Raw genomic sequence first — 16924 nt, forward strand, 5'->3', positions numbered from 1 at the left:
AGGTTTGGGAACCGCTGGTCTAGGACAATAAGTGGCTCCCATCTTCACAATGATGATTATTAAGGTAAATCCTCACTGATGTCTGTGTCTTTGGCAGGTATGTCGAATGTAAAGACTGCGGACGTAAGATGCATCAGATCTGTGTGCTGCACTATGACGTCATCTGGCCTTCAGGGTGAGTGCACTTCTTTATGCTTCTGAATTCTACAGTATAATATTCCACACAATCTACTCTACAGTATATCCTATCACTCTACAAACCTCTCCTTCTGTCTGACCGGGTTGTTCTCCTTGGTGCGTCCAGCAATTGATATGAATTTGCACACGGCCACTGATCGTTACTATGTGCCGACACTCAGGCTCCCAACGTTCAAGCTGTTTGTTTCCTTGGAAACTCTGTTTAATGCTACGGCTGGAGTTTTCACCGTTGCTGCGGGGTCCTCGTAGTACTCTTTGGTGCCAACAGCGTGATCGTGCTTACTCACTGATACAATGGAGCACACCGTTGTTGTTGTATTTATGCTAATAGTTGCTACTACTACTACTTTCTTTAGAGATGTTCACTAATACAAATGCAATGCATATGTACACAGCACATAACCCAAAGTCTGCAAATAATTTTGAGTGTGCATATCTCTGTATGGATGGACTAGTAATATATTATATAGAATCTGTATTGTCTATTTTACCTGCTATAGACCTCTTTGTATTAATCTTGAATGTAATTATATGAATGATCTCAGAGGGACGTATTATCGACCACTTTGAGCAAGCCGTTTCAACATTTCCAATGTCCCTCTTCTTCCAGATTTGTTTGTGACAACTGTCTCAAGAAGTCTAACAAAACAAAAAAAGAGAACAAGTTTTCAGCCAAAAGTAAGTCTGGTGTATTACCGTATGCATAATGTAAAACCAGTGATCCTCTTCATGACATGGGCGGCCCAAGGTTATCCCTTACCGTGTTGTTGTGTTCGTCAGGACTGCAGACCACCAGGCTGGGCATGTATATCGAGGACCGAGTGAACAAGTACTTGAAGAGACAGAACCACCCGGAAGCAGGCGAGGTGTTTGTGCGGGTGGTGGCCAGTTCCGACAAAAACGTGGAGATCAAGCCTGGCATGAAATCCAGGTAAGTGTTTCAAATGCCGTTTTGTAGGTCCTTGTATCAAGTCCTTAGACTATAATATATAAAAGTCAACTGATGTTTTCCACTTCTAAGAAAGATAGTCCATCTTACTGCTTTCTTTAATGTAATATGACTTGGTTTTGCAGGACGTATATGTTACAGTCGAGCCGCATATACGTGTTATTATACAGTAGTTAACAAACTGAAAGGGAAGATTTTGAACAATGCAAAACTAAAAGTAACTAAAACTAAATAGATTTGCATGTAAAATCATCTTCATTTTAGCTTTTCCAGCATCATCGTCGTCATATGATGATGGAAAACTTCTTGCATTCTTTCTATCCCTTTCAGCTTCTCTAAAACGGGGCTTTCCTCATATACACTATAAACATAAAGCTAACTATAAAAATTAAAGGTATGCATGCACTCGTAAACCTAACTAACAAACTTGATTCAAACTCAAAACTGAAAAAACCAAATAAAAACTAAAACTACTACTATATATTTTCCAAACATAACTTGACCAGTATCCAACTATCTCCTGCTCTCTCTTTGCACAGGTTTGTGGACTCGGGCGAGATGGTGGAGACCTTCCCATACAGAACCAAAGCACTTTTTGCATTTGAGGAAATCGACGGGGTCGACGTGTGCTTCTTCGGCATGCATGTGCAGGAGTACGGCTCCGAGTGCCCCTTCCCCAACACCAGGTAAATAAACCCCTTCCCCAACACCAGGTAAATTGTACTGTAAAGTATTGTATACTTTACTTGACTATTTCCAATACTTTTACTTCTACTCCACATCTCAGAAGTAAATATTGTACTTTTACTCCACTAAATATTTTGAAAAGTTACTTAGTTTAGTTCACTTAGTAACTTACTAGTTACTTTGTAGATTTTGATTATTATTACAAAACATACATTAACCACTTCAGCCCTATAAGCTTTTCGGCCATTTGAAAATAGTGTGTGTGATGCATTGTGAGCTTGTAGATCTACTATTTTCAAAAAAGACTGGAAATGGCACATTCTGCATAGTGAGTACTTTTGGGCAGACTTTTGGTACTTTAAGTACATTTTGATGCCAATACTTTTGTACTTTTAGTCAAGTACATTTTGAATTCCGGACTTTTACTTGTAACGGATTAGTTCTACATTGCAGTGTTGATCCAGCGACCCAGTAAACTATGGTGATACTGGCCCAGCCAGCCAGGCGGGGAGGTCTTTGGGCTTTATTGTAGGTTTTTGCCACGTTGTTGTAACCTGTTCTGTTCTCGTCCCGGGCGTTTTCTTGCAGACGTGTTTACATATCATACCTGGACAGTATTCACTTCTTCAGACCCCGTGGGCTACGGACTGCAGTCTACCATGAAATCTTAATAGGGTACCTGGAATACGTGAAGAAACTGGGGTGAGTGGAAGAACAACATGACGAGTTTTAAACCTCTTAACCCATTAAGACCTGATACCGGATTCTGCAAATGTCTTCTAAATCCTGACTTTTTTTATGTATTCGGCTGCCGACCCACATCTGAAAATGTTTTGTACCAGAAGCAAAGATTTGCCGCACTACAAGCTCGTAGTGCGGCACTCGGTGCTGTGCTTTGACCTTGTAGATCTATTTTTCAATAGCTAGCGTTTAAAAGAATGGGTTAAAAGGTCACACAGATGCGTCCTCAGGTCTAAAATCTACACAATCAGTGCCGGAAGTTCTTCAAAATAGGAGCTCTGGCGTGCCAGAGTAAAAGCGGCCATGTCTGGTCGCTTTTACTCTGAAACCCATGACCCGGAAACAATCCACTAAAAACGTTTACTTTACATTGCTAGCTTACATTTCAATCGTTTTAATTTATACGATATATGATCCAAAAAGCGTTCATATTTTGCGGGAGAGACGGATGAGGAGCAGAAATGAAGCGCCAGTATATCGATCCGTTCAAAACCACGGAGAGTGCCCTGGATTAGGAGAGACGAGTCATTCTTTCCGCCGCGCTAACAGCTAATTCAAGGGTAAGCTAATTTGAGTGCAGAGTGTAGCATACGGTAGCCGAAAGGCGAACTGACAAATAAAAAAAAGGGAAAAATGCAGAATATTAGCTCGCCCCGGTATCATTGAGGATGCGCTAGGACGTCTGTACGCGTCGATTGGGACCCCTAGGACGTGTGGCGACATCCTATGGACGGAAACGGTTTAATGGTGTTTTCTTGGCTAGAGCCAGAGTGACACATGGTGTCATCTCCCCTGCAGGTATGTTATGGGCCACATCTGGGCCTGCCCTCCCAGTGAAGGAGACGACTACATCTTCCACTGCCACCCTATCGACCAGAAGATCCCCAAACCCAAGAGGCTGCAGGAGTGGTACAGAAAGATGCTGGACAAGGCGTTTGCCGAGAGGATCCTACAGGATTTCAAGGTCAGGCCAATGACATATAAGTACTACACAACAAGTTAACATATGTCGAGGACATATGTTAACTTGTTGTGTAGTTTTGTGTAAGGCACGGTCATTTTATTTGTGTATGGCACATTTCAACAAGGCAATTGAGTGTGCTTTACACAGCGCATCAAGCAAGGCAAACGCATTTATACAATGGCAGTAGGATGCATAAAACAAAAGAAGTTCAAATGAATAAAAGTAAGTCCATCAAAGGCAATAGCAAACAGAAAAGTCTTTAGTTGTGTTTTAAACATCAATTGGTTCCAGATATGTGGTGCATAAAAACTAAATTGTGCTTCCCCATGTTTATTTTTGGATTTGGGGACAGAAAGCAGACCTTTGGATGGTTCATGATAGATCAGAAATGTATTTTGACCGAAAACCCTTTAAAGCTTTATAGACCAACATGTATTTCAATTGGGCCTTTTTACTCCAAGTCTTTCAGGAATAAACAATAAATACACAGGGAAGACATTTGAATATTATAACCACACCTGGGGGTCTATTTGAGTAATGCTAACTCCATAGACACAAACAAAACAGTATCAAAGTACAGAAATCATGCCACTCCATGGAAACAATTCAGGAAAGAAAATAAACTGCATTGCAGAACCAATGACAAGATTTTACGGTTTTCAAAGCACTTTGTCACTGGATTTATATTTCCCCAGACAATTGGTAGGCATATATCTCTGATCGTCTGCAACACGACACTACACATGTAAAAGAAAAGATTATGGGACATTTTAATGTATCATTTATGTGATCTGTTTTGAAGAGTTGAAGGCTTACCAGTTTGACAAAAATAAAATAAAAATAATCAACTGGAAAGGTGTCGACGTGACCTCGTCTCTGTTTAAAATGACATTTTTTGTGATGCAACGTGTCATGCAGTGTAGCAGACATTAGCTTTTAGTGTGCGGGTTGTACTTAACCTGACACAAGGCTTCTTTTTTATCGCGTGCAGGACATTTTCAAGCAGGCAACGGAAGACCGAATAACCAGTGCCTCCGAGCTGCCCTACTTCGAAGGAGACTTCTGGCCCAACGTCTTGGAGGAGAGCATCAAGGAGCTGGAGCAGGAGGAGGAGGAGAGGAAGAAGGAGGAGCATACAGCCTCCTGCGACGCTCCAGAGGTAAGATGGAGGAACATGAAGTGAACATCTAAACACAAACAGTCAATATGCTGAGAAAATAACAACGCCCTCAAGTCTTCATTATATAAAAGCTTTCAGCAGCCACTCAGACTTTGTATAACCACTCTGTTTAATTGCATAACCTCATCTCGTCGCTTGCACGTAACCCATGGCCCTCCGCGACGCCCGCCCTGCCGCACTCATTTATTAATTTTTCTTACCAGGGAGGAGTGCAACCCGACAGCAAGAACGCCAAGAAGAAGAACAACAAAAAGGCCAACAAAAACAAGGGCAGCGTGAGCCGAGCCAATAAGAAGAAGCCTGGGATGCCGAATGTAGCCAATGACCTGTCCCAGAAGCTCTACGCCTCCATGGAGAAGCATAAAGAGGTGGGAGATTCTGAATGGATAAAAAACGTTAAACGTACTAATGAAGTACTCGTTCGGGGCGTGGCCGCCATTCCGTATGTGTACCAGCCATTTGGAACGCCTGCCTGTATGTATGGAGCTGGCAAGTTCTGGAGAAACGCTTTATCCCAATTCATAGATAATAATAATACAACTTTATTTGTATAGCACCTTTCATGACATGAAATGCAGCTAAATGTGCTTTACAGAGCAATAGAGAGAAGAAAAGCAAAGGCATAAAACCACATTCAAATAATACAGTGAGGACATGAATAAGACTTTTAAAAGCTTGAGTGTAGAAATATGTCTTGCTGTGCTTTAAAAATGTCTACAGAGGCTGCCTTTCGAAGGTATAGTGGGATTTGTTCCATGCCGTTGGGGCCTGTAGAAGCAGAAAGCTGCTTCACTGTGTTTTTTAGTTGCCATTTTAGGCACATCACGCAGGCCAGCAGTGGAGGACCTGAGGGGCCCGTTTGGGACATCTCTAGGCAGGCAGGCAGTCAAGTAGGTAGGAAGGTGTGAGTGGAGCCTCTAGTGGAGCCACTAGAGGCGAAATGGTACACAAAGCCTACAAATGGTCTCCTAAATAAAGTAGGCATGGTTTGCTTCTCCCCAACCACTACACCTCCCCACCGACACACCTCCCCTCCAACATTCTTCCCGTCTCCTAATATTGTCCCCGCCCCCTTCACACAGATATGGGAAGTAAAGTCGAGTTTGTGCCTCTTGCTAATTTTCCTCTTGGGTATCGTCCCTCTCAGTGACTGTTTTTTTTCTTGCAATGTCCCGCCCCATATTTGCATACTGCCTGGGCCCTGGTTGGTTATAGCGTGGTTCCAGACTAATTTGGTTGGCTCGTCACCATTTCGGCCGTGAAGTCCTCCCACAGTTGTGAGGGGCCAGACTTAATCTGCCTGAGGCAATATGCATTGCAAAGACAGATGAGGCCTAGTAGTATCTTGGGTCATGAAAAGTTTGAAAGCATTCGGTTGGTGAAATAACAAATATTTCTGTGTGACGTCACGTGACGCCACATCATCTCTGCGGCTCCCAATCCAGGTGTTCTTCGTGATCCACCTGCACGCCGGGCCCTCCATCAACACGCTGCCGCCCATCATGGACCCCGACCCGCTGCTGGCCTGCGACCTAATGGACGGCCGCGACGCATTCCTGACGCTGGCCCGCGACAAGCACTGGGAGTTCAGCTCGCTGCGGCGCTGCAAGTGGAGCAGCATGTGCATGCTGGTGGAGCTGCACAACCAGGGCCAGGACCGCTTCGTCTACACCTGCAACGAGTGCAAGCACCACGTGGAGACGCGCTGGCACTGCACCGTCTGCGAGGTATGGGGAGGGGGGATGCAAAGGGGTATTATGAGAGAAATACTTGATTTCTGACTGAAAAGGTTAGGGTGAAAGAATGCATGATTCATATTTACAAAACGTGTTATTTAATGTTGCATATTGAGCAAAGTAATTTCAATCTTGATTTGTACGCACCATGAACTGTTAACACTGATCAACCCACAGCAGAGCTGCGTAGTTACCACAAGCAAAATGTTTAATCTGCCTTAATAGCCTGAATTAATATAATATATTCACCACATATACTTTTATAGTTTTATTTTATTCGTCTTATTTTAGTTTCTGTTAACAAATCATGTTTTCCCTTTTCATTTTAGACATACTTTTAGTTATCTACAGTAACCCTGGGAAAATAAGTTTGTATGATGTTGCGTTCATCCATCCTCTCATTCCTCTCTCCAGGACTTTGACCTATGCATCAACTGCTACAACGCCAAGGGACACGAGCACCAGATGGTGAAGTGGGGCTTGGGCCTGGACGACGACAGCAACGGACAGAACTCGGAGTCGTCCAAGAGCCCGCAGGAGAGCCGGCGCCTCAGCATCCAGCGCTGCATCCAGTCTCTGGTCCACGCCTGCCAGTGCCGCAACGCCAACTGCTCCCTGCCGTCCTGCCAGAAGATGAAGAGGGTGGTGCAGCACACCAAGGGCTGCAAGCGCAAAACCAACGGCGGCTGCCCCGTGTGCAAGCAGCTCATCGCACTGTGCTGCTACCACGCCAAGCACTGCCAAGAGAACAAGTGTCCCGTTCCCTTCTGTCTGAACATCAAGCACAAGCTGCGCCAGCAGCAGCTGCAGCACCGGCTGCAGCAGGCCCAGATGATGCGGCGCAGAATGGCCACCATGGCATGCCGGGGGATGCCCCTGCCGTCTCCACCTACCTCAACCGCTCCCGGAACACCCAACTCCGGGCAGCAGCCCTCCACGCCCCAAACTCCCCAGTCTATGCCCAACCAACAGCAGCAGCAGCCCCCCAATCCGGCCACCATGGCCCAAGGCTTCCCCAACAACGGTCGCAGCAGCCAGCCTCCCACACCAGTCCCACAGGGCAAACCGGGGCCCCAGTCTTCCCCTCTCCATCAGCAGCAGTCGCCCCTCCCCAGCATGCCCCCGCAGCAGCAACAGCCACAGCAGACTCCGCCTCCACCACTACCGCAGCAGCAGCAACAACAACAACTACCACCACCACAGGGCCCACTGGCAGCCATGAAGGTGGCCAGACAGATCGAGATGGTAGCCAAGGCCAAGCAGCAGCAGCAGCAACAGCAGCAGCAGCAAAATTACCCGATGAACGGCGTGCCCATGAACCACCCCCGAATGGTGGGACCCATGGCAGGCCAGATGCAAATGATGCAGGGGCCACGGGGCCCCCAGGTGATGCAGGCCATGCAGCAGGGCCAGTGGGGTGCAGGCATGCAGACACCCATACAGAACCCATCGGGACCCCAGCAGCAGGTGCCTCCCCAGCAGGGCCCTATGGCCCCTCAGCCGGGGCCTCAGGGAACTCCCATGGCCCAGCAGGGCCCGCTCATACAGAGACCCATGATGCCACAGCAGCAGGGCCTCCAGTTGCCCGGTGTCATGAACCCCCAGGGACCCTCGCAACCGGGCATGACGCCCCAGCAGCAGGGCATGCCCCGGGGAATGCCTGGCATTGCTGGCAACATCGCCCCCAACGCGTTACAGGACCTGCTGCGCACACTCAAATCCCCCAGCTCCCCCCAGCAACAACAGCAGGTCCTCAACATTCTCAAGTCCAACCCCCACCTCATGGCCGCCTTTATCAAACAGAGGACAGCCAAGTACCAGGCCAGCCAGCCTCAGGCACAGCAGCAGCAGAGCCCTCAAGCCATGCTGGGTGCCCCGCCAGGGATGCAGGCCATGGTAGCCATGCAGTCGGGTCAGGTACAGAGGCCGGGGATGCCGCCTCAACAGCAGCAGCCTCAGCAAGCGGGACCCCAGGGAATGCCCCCTATGGGCCCTCAGGGACAGATGATGAATGCTGCTCACAACGGCAACCCCCAGCTGTACCGCAGGCAGCTGCTCCGCATGCAGCAGATCCAGCTGAATCAGCAGCAGGCGGCCATGCCTCAGGGCCATGGGCAGTTCCCCCAGCAGCAGCAGCCGGGGCCGGCTAGCTACTCTCAGCTTCGTATGCAACAACAGATGGCTATGCAGGGAGGCGGGGGACCCATGGGCCAGCTTCCTCCCATGGCCCAGATGGGCCAGCCGGGCATGGGCATGGACGGGGCCCAGAACATCCTCCAACAGCGCCTGCTCCAACAGCAGCAGCAGCAGCAGCAGATGTTGAAGCAGCACATGGGCTCTCCGGCGCAGGCCAACTCGATGAGCCCTCAGTCCCACATGCTGCAAGGCCAGCCCCAGGGTGGGGCCCACATACCCGGCCAGGCCATGGCCAACGCTCTCGGGAACCAAGTGCGGTCCCCGGCCCCGGTGCAATCGCCCTGTCCACCTTCACAGCAACCCCCGCATTCCAGCCCCTCCCCACGAATACAACCCCAGCCTTCTGCCCAGCATGGTTCCCTCCACTCCAGCTCCCCTCACCCTGGCCTCGGAGGCCCAATGCCAGGCTCCATGGAGCAGGGACACATGGGCACACCGGAGCAGAGTGCCATGCTCCCACAGCTTAACACACCAAATCGAGGTGGGTTAAGCAATGACATGAATATGGTGGGAGACACCACGGGAGACACACTAGAGAAGTTTGTTGAAGGATTGTAGCATTTCATGAGATGAATAAAGGCCTTCATCTGTGTTTTCAAACCAAGACATTTTTTGTACTTAATGATGTAAAAAGTCTAAAGAAATGAGTCACAAGGCCTATGGACTGTGAACGTTTCCTTAAACCAAGGGACTGCGTTTTCTTCCAACATATGGAGGGACTTGAATAATTGCTGTTTAAAAAGAGGACAATTGAGACACAAAGAATATATTTTTTGGTTCAGACCAGATTTGAAAGAAGTTTGTCCTGGTCTTTGTGTTGTTTTAATTTGTTTTTTTTTTCCTTCTAAGTTGTTATGCTCTGGTATGAATTTTTTTTTAATGAAACTTCCCAAAACAAAAAAGATTATTTCATTTTAAGATTTCTTTTTTTTTCTTCCTTTTTTCCTTTTGTACCTTTGCAGAACGATTAGCATTTTTGCGTTGATGACTGTAAAATACGTTGTTTGGGGGAACTTTTGTTTTTGCCAGGTTTCACCTCTTCAGCTCCCTTACTTCATTCCTGGCTAATTTATTCTAATGCAGCGTTTCTCACCGTCTGGTCTGGGGACACGGTGTTCCATTTGGACCCCTGGTGGACCCTGGACCCCATGCTGAGAAACGCTGTGCTAATCTACAATTTTTCAAAAGGACATTTCGGGAAGACATACTTTCTTTCCTGTTTGCAGAGTCTATGGGACATTCACATATTTGTATAGGACTAGGAACTATTGCACACACCGAAACACGACATGATGCAGGGGGTGCAACTAAACCTGCACTTGGGCTTGAGCCTGATTTAGTTGCGTGACAGTGTCTCGCACAAAAATAGCCGATCTACAAACTCGCATAGTGTCACGAATCAATTTAAGGACATGATGAAAATAACTACACATTGAGGGAAGAAACAATTGACACGGTTGTTTTCCCCTGACTACTCACAGAATACACATCCTTGCCTGGTCCAAAAACCGAATTAAATGCAACTGCATGCAGCAACAAAGGCCATTAGTAAAATATTATTTTAACCTTTTACATAACATTTTGGTGGCTCTATTTAGGCGCACGGCACTGGCACGCAACTAAAGGATAAATCGGCCTGTAATTTATATGTAGTCGCATGAGCGTCTCACAGACACCTTTTTCTTCTCATTTGAATATGTCATTGTTATCATGCGACAACGTATAAATGAGCCTTTAAAGCTTGTTCACTCAAAGGTGCCGGAATGTTTATTTTTACTGGCTTGGACCCAGTGTTTCTGTCTTGCAGATGTTTAGAAAAAGAAAAATGACGTTGCTTTGTTTCTCCTTGGATTGAAAGAAGTTCTCATGAAGGACCTGAAGCCCTCTTTATGCCCGTGGTGCGATAGATACGACCCGTCAGACTGCTGATCCCTGTTCAGAGAGACTTCTGTGCATCCTCTTATTTCTTTCTCTTCTTGCATTAAACTTGAATTGATGGTGAACTGTTCTCTAATGTAAATCATGCAGATGGACAATACTGTAAATATGCAAAAGCAAAAAAAAGAAAAGAATGAGAGCAATGTACAAACTGGCTAAAATGGCTCATTTCGTACTTATATACCATATTGTTAAATAAACCTGTGTGCAACAGAGTCTCTGGTTGTCTGCCATTTATTTGAATTATCTCTCTCACTCTATATATATATATATATGTATGTGTATGTATATATATATATATATATATATTATGTGTATATGTATGAATAAAGTGCCTGGTGCTGGGAGTCTGGTGCAACGCACAGGGTGAGAGCAGGAGTGGACCTGGTGAGACGTAGGAGGGGCCCGGACAGGAGTCAACCCACAGAGCCTAGTTCTTCCACACGCCAGAATGGTACCTCCCAGTCCCGGCAGAGTAGTTCAGGAGGAACGGATTGTGTGGCCCTGGTTTTTCCCTAATGGGACTGATCGAGGGTAGCTACTGGGACGTAAGTTGGGACTTGATCACCCCGGCTGGGTCACCTGAGTGAGGGGTATGATGTTGGGAGACCCGAAACCCAGATGACCTTGGGATACATCACTGAGGATACGTCCCAGTTGCATCCATGTATGTATTTTGTTTGTGTGTATATATATATATATAAATATATATATATATATATATGTATGTGAATTAGAATATTGTGTAAAAGTTCGTTTTCTTTAATATAATTCAAAAAGAGAAACTTTCATATATTCTCAATTCATTGTGCATAAAGTGGTTCGTACAGTAGTCAACAAAGTGAAAAAGCTTGAAGTTGTCTAGAGGTGTTAAGCCTGTCAGTTTTAGCCTGCATGTTGTGGTTTGTGGATAGGAGAGCAAGATGGTTTGCCTTGCTTTGATAACAGCCGTAAATGCATTTGTATTGAGTCTCATGTCTCACACCTTCCTCTTGACAATACAACCTAGATTCTCTAGGGTTCAGGTCAGGCCAGTTCGCTGGTCAGTTAAGCACAGTAGTACCATGGTCAGTACACCAGTTACTAGTAGTTTTGGCACTGGGCAGGTGCCAAATCGAGCTGGAATGGAAAAATGCGCATCTCCATGAAGCTTGTCAACATACTGAAGCACAATGTACTGTAAAAGATGGCTGTGTTGAAACCATTGTGTTTTCACTGTCAGTGGATAAACACCAGCAGATAACATGGCCAAAATCATCATTGTGTTTTGTCAAGTCCAGAGTCTCAACACAACCTACCAATCTATTGTGATATTTTACAGCGCTGTGTGCCCCCGTACATTGACAAGCTTTATGTTGATGCTGATCTTCCTTTTCAGGCAGCACTTGGCACCTGCCCACAGAGCCAAAACTACTGGTGTAGGCCTACTGACCATGGTATTACTGTGCTTAACTGACCAGCCAACTGGCCTGACCTGAAACCCAAAGAGAATCTAGGTTGTAGGGCCAGGCTATTGTCAAGACTTTTGACAATAGCCTACACTACAACCTAGATCGAAATATCGCTGTCTCATGTCTCACACCTTCCTACTAGGAAGGTGTGAGACATGAGACACAGATATTTCGATATGATATGAGCCGTACGCCATAATCATCAAGATTAAATACTTCACTTAAAGCACAATTCATTGAGAATATATGAAAGTTTCACTTTTTGAATTATTTTACTGAAGAAAATGACACAATATTCTAATTCATTGAGATGGAGCTGTGTGTGTATAATTGTGTATGTGTGCGAAATTTAGTTTTTGACCTTCAAGGATCTTCATATCCTTTGAACACATGATTGATTGAAAATGTTATTTAGTGTGTAGAATGACTACAGTTCAAACGATATCAATACAAAAACGGCTACTGATGATAAAACCAGAAAAATTGTTTACATCAGTGTCCTCCGTTTAGAACATTTAAATGCGTACCAAATGACAAATCTTAGAGTATAGGCTACTCTAAGGTACAACTATACATTCTGTCTTAATGTAATTTTAATTGCATAACTCAATCAATTAATGTACACTTTTTTGACAGTTGTAAATTATTCCAACCACTTGAGTTAATGGGTATTACTTATAACTTATTTCATATTTTTCAGGCCTATGAATTGACTATGCTGCTGCGACTGACGTCATTTTAATGCGTCCGACCGGGTCCTGCTACAGTGCTAGTCCTCCGTCGCACGGTTGTTTCAGCGTGTGATATATATTTGGAATTAGGCTGACAGAGGTCATATTACGATACCAACATGGGGTCTCCTCGTTCTCCGAAAAATACAATATTGGCTGCAGCAGGTACGTGACATTGTGTTTGTGTCAGGGAGCTTAAAACTAGCCTAGCCGCTGTCTAGCTCTGGTCTGTTAGTCTCGACTTCCGGGGCTCGCATGAATGCAGACCAGCCTCTCGTCTTTAGCGTAAATAAAAAGAACGTTTTACTTTTTGCTACTCACTGAAACAAACAACAAAGGCGGGTTGTGTCAATAGAAAGCCTCAAAATGTCAGAAACTTAAGTAGCATTGAGTTTAGCCCCTTTCGGGACCCTACATAAAGCTTTTCTGAAATTTTGATGAGTTTTATGTTGGGTCCCTGCTCACTACTGTATTTTCGTATGGAAATCCCTGGACGCGGATGTAGAAATTCTCTCTAAAATACGATCTGCGCCAAGTGACGGCATTATTTTACTTGAGTTATTCTGAATTCGGGAACTTTAAGTAGCTATACATCCCGCTGCGAATATCTCCTGTGGCGCGGAAGCCGCTAAGTATTTTTAATCTTTGTTTGACCAATTTGGTCGCTTTATTTCTTCTTGTTTGTTTACCGTTTATTGTACCGCCTCCCGGTGTGCGGTTGGCTTGTGCGGCTACGTCCCTGCCTCTGATCTGCTCTGTCATAGCTATAGCGCCACTAGCTAGCCAGATAGGCGGTACAATGAGGTGTCAATAAACAAGGAAGGAAGAGATTAATCCAAGCTTCCAAATCGGGCAAACATAGATTAAAAATACTTAACGGCTTCCGCGCCACAGGAGATATTCGCAGCGGCATGTATGGATACTTATACTTCACATATTCAGAAAGCCTCACACTGAATAATATCGTCATAGAGCGCGGGGAGCCGCGAAACATGTTGTTTATGTTTTAAAATGGGTGCGTCCCATGTGGCATGGTAGTAGTGCAACAGGACCCCATGGACTGGGTCGAACAAAATGTCAGAAACTTCAGTACCATTGGGTTCTGCTTGGAGGGCTACATTGAGTTCTGACTTGTAGGGCTATAGAAAGCCTACTTTCCTTTAGTGGAAGCACTCTGAGCCCCCCACCACACGTATAAACGGTACTTTTTGGTCCCAAAGGGGATTTTGTTTCCACCGGGAAAAAAATATTTTTAGTTACTCCACTGCGCCTTTACTTCTATCTCCGGTGAAAAAATCCCTTTCTGCCCAAATAAGTACCGTTTATACGTGTGGTGGGGGGCTCAGTCAGAGTGCTTCCACTAAGGAAAGTAGGCTTTTTAATGACACAGCCCGCCTTTGTTTTGGTGAGTAGCAAACACGTTATTTTTTATTTACGCTAAAGACGAGAGGCTGGTCTGCGTTCATTCGAGCCCCGGAAGTCGAGAGTAACATAAACATAGCTAAGCTCTAAATGCAACGCATTAGAGCTATGGACCAGAGCTAGCCACTGTCTGATGCTGTGCAATCGTCTGAACTGAAAATATCCCGTGTAAACACCTAGCTTAGCTAGTAGCAGAGTAATTATCTGGCTAGTGCCTGCGGGGACTGCCCAGCACAGATGTTTTTCCAATCAGATTTCTTCCTCAAAACTACCTGTGGTGTAATTATTGTTAAACATCTGCATTACTCAAGGCCGGCGCCTCAGCATCCAGCGCTGCATCCAGTCGCTGGTCCACGCCTGCCAGTGCCGCAACACCAACTGCTCCCTGCTGTCCTGCAAGAAGATGAAGAGGGTGGTGCAGCACACCAAGGTCTGCAAGCGCAAGGTCAACGGCGGATGCCCCGTGTGCAAGCAGCTCATCGTACTATGCTGCTACCACGCCAAGCACTGCCAAGAGAACATCTGTGCCGTTCCCTTCTGTCTGTTAATCAAGAACAAGCTGCGGCAGCAGCTGCTGCAGCACCGGCTGCAGCAGGCGCAGCTTGTTCAGCAGCCCCTGCCGCCTCCACCTACCTCAACTGCTCCCGTCACCCCCAACTCCGAGCAGCAGCCCTCCACGCTTCAAACCCCCCAGCCTATTCCCAACCAGCCCCAGCAGCAGCAGCCGGACATGACGCTGCAGCAGCAGGGCATGCCCCGGAGAATGCCTGACAACATCGATCCCAACGCATTTCAGGACCTGCTGCGCATACTCAAATCCCCCAGCTTCCCCCAGCAACAACAGCAGGTCGACGCCATTCTCAGATCCAACCCCCCCATGTTGGTCTCCTTTAAAACATTTATGAAAGCCAGGAACCAGGCCAGCCAGCCTCAGGCTCAGCAGCAGCAGAGCCCTCAAGCCATGCTGGGTGCCCCGCCAGGGATGCAGGCCATGGTAGCCATGCAGTCGGGTCAGGTACAGAGGCCGGGGATGCCGCCTCAACAGCAGCAGCCTCAGCAAGCGGGACCCCAGGGAATGCCCCCTATGGGCCCTCAGGGACAGATGATGAATGCTGCTCACAACGGCAACCCCCAGCTGTACCGCAGGCAGCTGCTCCGCATGCAGCAGATCCAGCTGAATCAGCAGCAGGCGGCCATGCCTCAGGGCCGTGTGCAGTTCCCCCAGCAGCAGCAGCCGGGGCCGGCTAGCTACTCTCAGCTTCCTATGCAGCAGCAGATGGCTATGCAGGGAGGTGAGGGGCCCATGGGCCAGCTTCCTCCCATGGCCCAGTCTGGGCCCTCCAACAGCAGCAGCAGATGTTGAAGCAGCACATGGGTTCCCCAACCCAGGCCAACTCGATGAGCCCTCAGTCCCACATGCTGCAAGGCCAGCCCCAGGGTGGGGCACATTTACCTTTTTCTCTTTGCAGAAGGAATTGCATTTTTGTGTTGACTTTAAAATATGTTGTTTGGGGAACTTTTGTTTTTACGTACATACGTAGTAATTTATACGTAGTCACATGACCGTCTCACATCAACACCTTTTTCTTTTCGGTTGAATTTACACCAGTGTCATGCGAAGACGTATAAAGGAGCCTTAACGCCTGTTCACTCAAAGGTGCCTTAATGTTTATTTTACTGGCTTGGACCCAGTGTTTGTCTTGCAGTTGCAGATGTTTAGAAAAAATATATATATGTTGCTTTGATCTCCTTGTATTGGACCTGAAGCCCTCTTTTTGCCTGTGGTGTGTCACACCAGTGATAGTGTCAGACTGCTGATTCCTGTTCAGAGAGTGTTCTGTACATCCTCTATTTCTTTCGTTCTCTTGCATTAAACTTTTGATGGTGAACTGTTCTCTGTGACATGCAGATGGACAATAGGCCTACTATATGCAAAAAAGAAAGAATGAGAGAAATGTACAAACTGGGTAAAATGTCTCATTTCGTACTTATATTGTTAAATAAACCTGTGCAACAGACACTGTCTCAGACAAATGTCTACCATTTCTTTGAATGAAATATAGATATTTTTCTTTCTGATTTTTATAAGCTTGTGCGAAAGTCAGCTTTTGACTTCAAGGACTTCATATCCCTCAAACTCTGCATTCTGTCTGAATGTAATTTTAAGTGGATAGCATTTTAGCAGCATAACTCATCAATTATTGTACTCAACCAGATGAGTTATTTACAGTGTTGGGCAGTAACTAGTTACTAGTAGTAATATTACTATAATTACTTTACCCAGTATGAGTAGTACGTATTACACTGCCAAAACAATAATATACCATCTATCTATATAAATGCACCAAGTCTGTCTACGTGTATAATCCACGTAACTCGAAAACCGTTTGCCCCACCGACTTCAAATTCGACACACGTTCCACACCACCACAGGGTGTGCAGTGCCCTGTGTTGAATCGGTCGGACCCACGGTTGTTCAGAACCATCCCAAAACGGCCTCTGCCCGGGCTCTTGACAGAGCCCCTGCCCATGGTCCATATATGGAGCTGTCCTGTTCCGACACCATTCTGAGTCTGCATATACTTGGGCTTGCCTGACAAAGAACTCCATATATGGCCACTAGGGACCCGGGTGGGCCATGCATTTCCAACTTGCATCGTTCCAAGTAGGCCAGTGCCTGGGCCCCGCTGTAGAGGCTCCAACTCATAATAGCTGCGTGGGGCATGCATTT

General features: G+C 46.3%; 2 protein-coding genes across 5 annotated transcripts in view; both read left to right on the forward strand.

Moving 5' to 3' along the window:
* crebbpb (CREB binding lysine acetyltransferase b) overlaps positions 1-10802 on the forward strand; it is a 70419-nt gene extending 59617 nt beyond the window's left edge. For all 4 annotated transcript variants that reach the window (XM_083780224.1, XM_083780226.1, XM_083780227.1 and 1 more), the window contains 10 exons: positions 98-175; positions 809-876; positions 979-1129; positions 1687-1833; positions 2423-2536; positions 3374-3539; positions 4531-4698; positions 4923-5087; positions 6165-6446; positions 6870-10802. In XM_083780224.1, coding sequence (XP_083636350.1) covers positions 98-175; positions 809-876; positions 979-1129; positions 1687-1833; positions 2423-2536; positions 3374-3539; positions 4531-4698; positions 4923-5087; positions 6165-6446; positions 6870-9209 — 3679 coding nt within the window. In that variant the 3' untranslated portion in view covers positions 9210-10802. The remainder of the gene's footprint in view (positions 1-97; positions 176-808; positions 877-978; positions 1130-1686; positions 1834-2422; positions 2537-3373; positions 3540-4530; positions 4699-4922; positions 5088-6164; positions 6447-6869) is intronic.
* Positions 10803-12812: 2010 nt separating this feature from the next.
* On the forward strand, positions 12813-16197 carry LOC310868783 (CREB-binding protein-like). Its single transcript, XM_083779250.1, has 2 exons — positions 12813-12936; positions 14505-16197. Exons 1-2 carry the CDS (start codon positions 12891-12893, stop codon positions 15554-15556), a joined length of 1098 nt encoding a protein of 365 aa, XP_083635376.1. The 5' UTR covers positions 12813-12890; the 3' UTR covers positions 15557-16197.
* Positions 16198-16924: the final 727 nt, after the last annotated feature.

Source organism: Protomyctophum parallelum (assembly GCF_964188405.1).
Source record: "Protomyctophum parallelum genome assembly, chromosome: 13".
Lineage (NCBI taxonomy): Eukaryota > Metazoa > Chordata > Actinopteri > Myctophiformes > Myctophidae > Protomyctophum > Protomyctophum parallelum.